Consider the following 5,187-nt stretch of genomic DNA (forward strand, 5'->3'; position numbering starts at 1 on the left):
GGGGGGGGGGGGGGGGGGGGGGGGGGGGGGGGGCGGGACAACAACACGGAAACACTATTCTCGGGACCGGGCCACCCGCGGGGCGCCCGGCCTCCGGAGGCGGCGGAGCAACGCACGCAAGAGCACCGCCGCCTGTGCCCTCGGCCGCCGCCGCTCTTGCCCCCGCGGCTGAGGCTCGCTCGCCGGCGGGCCAGCTCGCTCGGCCAGTGCGGTCCGACAGGGGCGCGCGCGCGCGTGTACGCACCTGCCAGCACGCATGCCAGCCCAAACACACACACACACACACCCTCTATCACTCTCACGTACACCGCGGCCTGCCGCGCAGCCTGCCAACCAACCGGCAGACCACCATCACCGCCACTGGGGGCGCGCCTTCCAGGCGACGAGAGGCCGCAGGGGAGCCGGACTAGCGGACGGCCGAAGCACGTCGGCGAGCGCCCCCGGGGGCACTCGCGGGGCATGACGAGCTATCCGATCGAAAACGTGTGTCCGCCCACACCCCCCCCCTGCCCGCTCTGTCCGCCCGTCGGCCGCAAGGGCTTCCGGCCGAGCCAACTCCCTCACGGACCGGCGCAGGTCGGCGCCCGGCAGAGAGCCGCGGGGGGAGGGGAGGCGCACGCGCGCGCAAGGCCACGTTTATTTCTTGCAACTCCGGCAGACGCTTTTTTATTGTTGTTTATATTCCTCCTGCCCTTTTTCTCGGTCTCCAGAAGTAAGCGCTCCGCCACATGGCGAGCTCATGAGCAGGGCCGCCGCCGGAGGGGCGAGCTTTCTCTCCGCGCCCACCCCCCCCCCCCTCCCCGGCTGACAACGGCGCAGAATGGAGACGGGCACCCCGCCCGCCCTGGGGGGGGCGGGAGCCGCCCCCGATGGCCTCCCTTGGGGGATTGGGCGCCCGGGCCGGGAAATGGCCTGACCCTTCCGGGGAAGCTGCCTGCTTCCTCAGGCCCCACCCTCTCCCGAGCGCCCGACCGCAGGACACCCCGCGCCAAGGCCGGGCGCCCACGGCGGGCGTCAGGCCCCGGGCGCGCGGGGCCGCCCTTGCCGCCGGAAGCCAGTGCACACCCGCGCGCGAACACGGTAACGTCTAGCCCCCTGCGCCAACCCCCAGCCGGGCACACGACACAAGATGGGCCACGCGAGGCCCGACAGGGGTGCGCGGGGCTTCGGGCGCAACACGCGCCTGCTCACCTGGCCCCGGCCCCGGGGCCTCGCCTGGCCGATCGCTCCTCCGCCAGGGGATATGCGGCCCGTCTTCGCACCCGTGCACGCAAACACGAACACACGCGCACGCGCACACAGGCGCGGGCATGGTCCCCCACACGCGGTTATGGGGCGGACAAACCAGAGAGAGAGAGAGATACGCTTGCACACGGGGATGCACAGACACACATGCTTGGGAGGGGCAGGGGCTCGAACGGCCCTGACGCCGTGCTGCCACTGGCACACGGTCGGGAGGTACCGACGCACCTCCCCGCCCCCTCTACACCCACCCAGGGCTGGCCCCGCAAACACCCCCCCCCCCCCCCCCCCCCCCCCCCCGCCTCCGCAGGCCCCGAGGAGAGAGCACCGGCACACGCGCTCGCCCCCTGGCAAAGGAGACCGGGCTGGGGCGAACAGCCGCCGGTTGTCGAGTCCTCGGTGCAAAGTCCCCGCCTGTCGGAATGGGCGCCACAGTTAAGGGTCTTCGCGGCGGGAATCACACGACCACTGGATGCATATTCCGGATGGCCATCCCAAATGATTTTCCCTGCCAAAAGGACATCTCCCGCCGGCTGGGACCGGAAAACTTGTCCCGCACCGCCCCTCCCTCGTCTCTAGATGCTTCTCAGGCGGAGCGGACGGTGATTGCCGCCGCTCGCCTCGATTGGCGCCCCGGGGGCTTGATCCCGGCGGTGCGGCCATCTCCGCGAGGACTGGTGGCACCTCACGCGCACCTTCACGCCCGGCCGACGTGTCAGCCATATCTCACTCGCTCGTGCCCATGCTCCGTGGCTGAGCCGCCCCCCCGCCCCCGCCCCCGCCCATTTCCCCGCAGTCGGTCTAGCGCACAGGACAGGCAGAAAAGGGGCAGCACACCGGCATGCGCAACATGTCCGCGCCTTTGTCGGAGGTGTCGCAGGGACGGGCCGCCGCCCGCCCCCCGGGCCGGGGCATCATCGCCATTAGTTCCGCCTCTGTCGCTCGGCGGCCCTCGTTCCCGCCCGCCCTGGGCAGCCGTTCTCGATCTTCGCCCCAGTGGAAGGGTCGGGGAGCTGGCGCGTGCGTGGAACCGTTTTCGGCCAGATCCGCACCCCCCGCGCCCCTCCCGGCGCCGCCTGCACACGCCCCCTTCTCGCCCTCGCCCTGCCCTACCCTCCCGCCGTGCCCCCCTCCTCCAGCCTCCCTCCCCCCTACCGCTCCTCCCCAACCCTTCTCTCCCACTCGAGACAGTTCTCCCCCCGTCCACCATGTCGCTCGTGCGTCTCACATTGCTGGCATTTTTTTTCTCTCCTCGCCTCCTCCCCTGCCCCAGTGTCCCCCCCCCCCCCCCCGGCCAGTGAGTTGCTTACTCACCCACCCTCGCACAGAGCTTCAAGACCGCCGTCGGCAACGTCGTGGAGGGCGCCCTCACATACCCCTTCGTCAAGCTGGCCCAGCTGAAGTTCACCCTCCAGGCGACCAAGGACTGCCCGGACCTGGCTGCTGCCCAGGAGCAGGCTGTCACCGAGCTCTTCGAGCTCATCAAGAAGCACGGTACGGTGGCCCTGCCATGTCGTGCCTTGGCGCGCCCGTTGCCTGTCCATGCTCCTCCCCCCCCACCCGGCCCATGGTGCCACTTGCCGCTTGCTCTGACTCACCAGCGGTCCCGACTGATCGCCTCAGATATGGCCCCCTTCTATGAGGCGATCTGCGCCTCCGGCCTTTGGCCCAAGCCTCTGGACGCGACCCTGCTTGCTCAGCTGAAGGAGAGTGCGTATGCTGTCACCATGTGGCCGCCACCGCCGCCGCCGCCGCCCCATTGCTAAATGCCCCCCCCCCCCCTTCCCCTCCAGGCAACACGGCTGCCCTTGCGCGCTTCGATGCCGAGCTTGAGACCGCCAAGGAGTCCGCTGGACCGTCCGAGGTCCAGGCGGCCAACCAGAAGATCGCCGAGTACAAGGCCTTCATCGGTGCCCCGGTGCGTGCGCGCGCGGCCTCCTGTCGTCCGTGGCCTCGCCCGTTGATTGTGCCCCGAATGCTGACCCCCCCCCTGGGCCCTTCCCCCGGCTGCTGCTCCCTTCGCCGATGGGGTGCGGCGGTGCACATGCAATCAGGACGCGGCCGCCGCCCTGGAGACCGTCCTCGAGAGCACGGTCGGTGCCGGCCCCCGCCTGGACAACGTCCTCCTGCTGGCTCGGTTTGCCTTTTCCCTGGCTGACAATGCCCTGATTGGCAAGTACATTGACCGCGCCAAGAAGTGCGTTTGCCCCCCCCCCCCGTCCCCCCCTGCCCACGGCACACAGGGGCCGCCCCATCGCACCCCCTCCCCATTTTGCCCCGTCTGCGCGCCCTGCCTGTGTGCACCGCTCACCTCCCCCTCCCCCCATTGGCTTCTCCTGCCCTCTCGTCTTCCTTCGTGCCCCCCCCCCCTTTCTCAACCAGGCTGATTGATGCCGGTGGCGACTGGGACCGTCGCAACCGCCTGAAGGTCTACGAGGGCACCTATCTCATGTCCATCCGGGACTTTACTCGCGCGTCGGAGCTCTTCCTCTCGGCCCTGCCCACCTTCACCAGCACTGAGGTACCTTGCTTTGGCATTTCCTCGCACCCCCCCCCCCCCGCCCTCGCGCCGCTTTCTCACATCCTCCCCATCCCCACCATCCCACAGCTCCTGCAATATGACACCTTTATCTCGTACTCCATCCTGATGTGCCTGTTCACCCTGGACCGCGAGATGCTCAAGTCCAAGGTGCGCCCTCGCCTCTCTGTCTTGCGCCCGCTGCCTTGCTTCTCCGCCCCTGACGTCTAACCCCGCCCTGCTTCTGTGGACCCCCGTCAACACACGCAGATTCTCGACTCGCCCGAGGTCCTTGAGGTCGCCATCAAGGTGGCCCCCTTCCTGAACCTGGCCGAGTCTTTCTACAACTGCGAGTACCGGGCTTTCTTCACCCACCTGGCCGAGGTGGAGGCTCTCCTGAAGAAGGATCTTTTCCTCTTCCCCCACTACAAGTATTACGTCCGCGAGATGCGCATCCGGTACGCGACGGCCATGCCCCCACGCGGCCACCCTTGCGGCGCCGGTCACCGACCCATTTGGCCCCCATCCATTCACCTTCTCCCTCCCTCCCTCTCGCTCTCCCTCTTTCTCTCTGCCTTCCCCCTCGCCACTCTGGCCAGTGCTTACGCCCAGTACCTGGAGCCGTACAAGTCGGTCAAGCTCCAGAGCATGGCCGACACCTTTGGCGTGTCGCCGACCTTCATTGATGAGGAGCTGTCGCGCTTCATCTCGGCCGGGCGCATCCACTGTGCCATCGACGCCGTGTCGGCCACCATCGCCACCCGGCGCCCGGACAACCGCAACAGCCACTACCGGTCGATTGTCCAGGAGGGGGACCTGCTGCTGAACCGCATCCAGAAGCTGGCGCGTGTGACCGATCTGTAAGGGAGAACCGCCGCCAGGAGCGGGCCTTCCAGCGGACGGGGCACCGGCCTCGCCGCTGCTCTTCCCCCGCCCTCTCCCGGCGTGCATTCCGTGTCCTCTGTTTGTCCCTCTTTCCAATGCTCTCTCTCTCTCTCTCTCTCCCTCCGTCTCTCTTCCTGTCCGGGGCTGATTTTGCCGCCGCGCCCGTCCCTGCATTCTTTTGGGCCAGAGCGCACCTCACACAGGCAGGGATCGAAGATGAAGGCCGAGGGTGAGAGGGGGGAGGAACACGCCCCCGTCCCCCCCGTTGTACAATATAAAAACACATCTCTCTCTCTCTCTCTCTCTCTCTCTCTCTGCCTCCACTCCGATACTCCTCCCCTGTTCCCCCGGCGGGCCGGGGCGCGCACCAATGTAATCGGCCTACACAGGTGTTTGGGCTGGCCATCCGATTTGGACAGGTGCCACCGAATGCACATGCGATGGCACTTCGCGAGGCGCCTCGTGTGCCTTGTCCGCGCCGGGTCGTGTTCTACGCCAGGCCGGATCGCACCGCGTCTCACACCCAGAGGCCGGATGCAGGG

The 5,187-nt window shown here is 68.3% G+C and overlaps 1 protein-coding gene across 1 annotated transcript; it reads left to right on the plus strand.

The window, feature by feature from the left end:
* Nucleotides 1-2,331: 2,331 nt before the first annotated feature.
* Nucleotides 2,332-4,765, plus strand: H696_04009 (hypothetical protein). The gene is made up of 9 exons (XM_009497878.1): nucleotides 2,332-2,459; nucleotides 2,571-2,736; nucleotides 2,866-2,952; nucleotides 3,036-3,160; nucleotides 3,297-3,439; nucleotides 3,625-3,763; nucleotides 3,851-3,931; nucleotides 4,031-4,218; nucleotides 4,360-4,765. Exons 1-9 carry the CDS (start codon nucleotides 2,451-2,453, stop codon nucleotides 4,622-4,624), a joined length of 1,203 nt encoding a protein of 400 aa, XP_009496153.1. The 5' UTR covers nucleotides 2,332-2,450; the 3' UTR covers nucleotides 4,625-4,765.
* The last annotated feature ends 422 nt before the right edge of the window (nucleotides 4,766-5,187 follow it).

The sequence above is a fragment of the Fonticula alba genome, assembly GCF_000388065.1.
Source record: "Fonticula alba strain ATCC 38817 unplaced genomic scaffold supercont2.6, whole genome shotgun sequence".
Taxonomy (NCBI): Eukaryota; order Rotosphaerida; family Fonticulaceae; genus Fonticula; species Fonticula alba.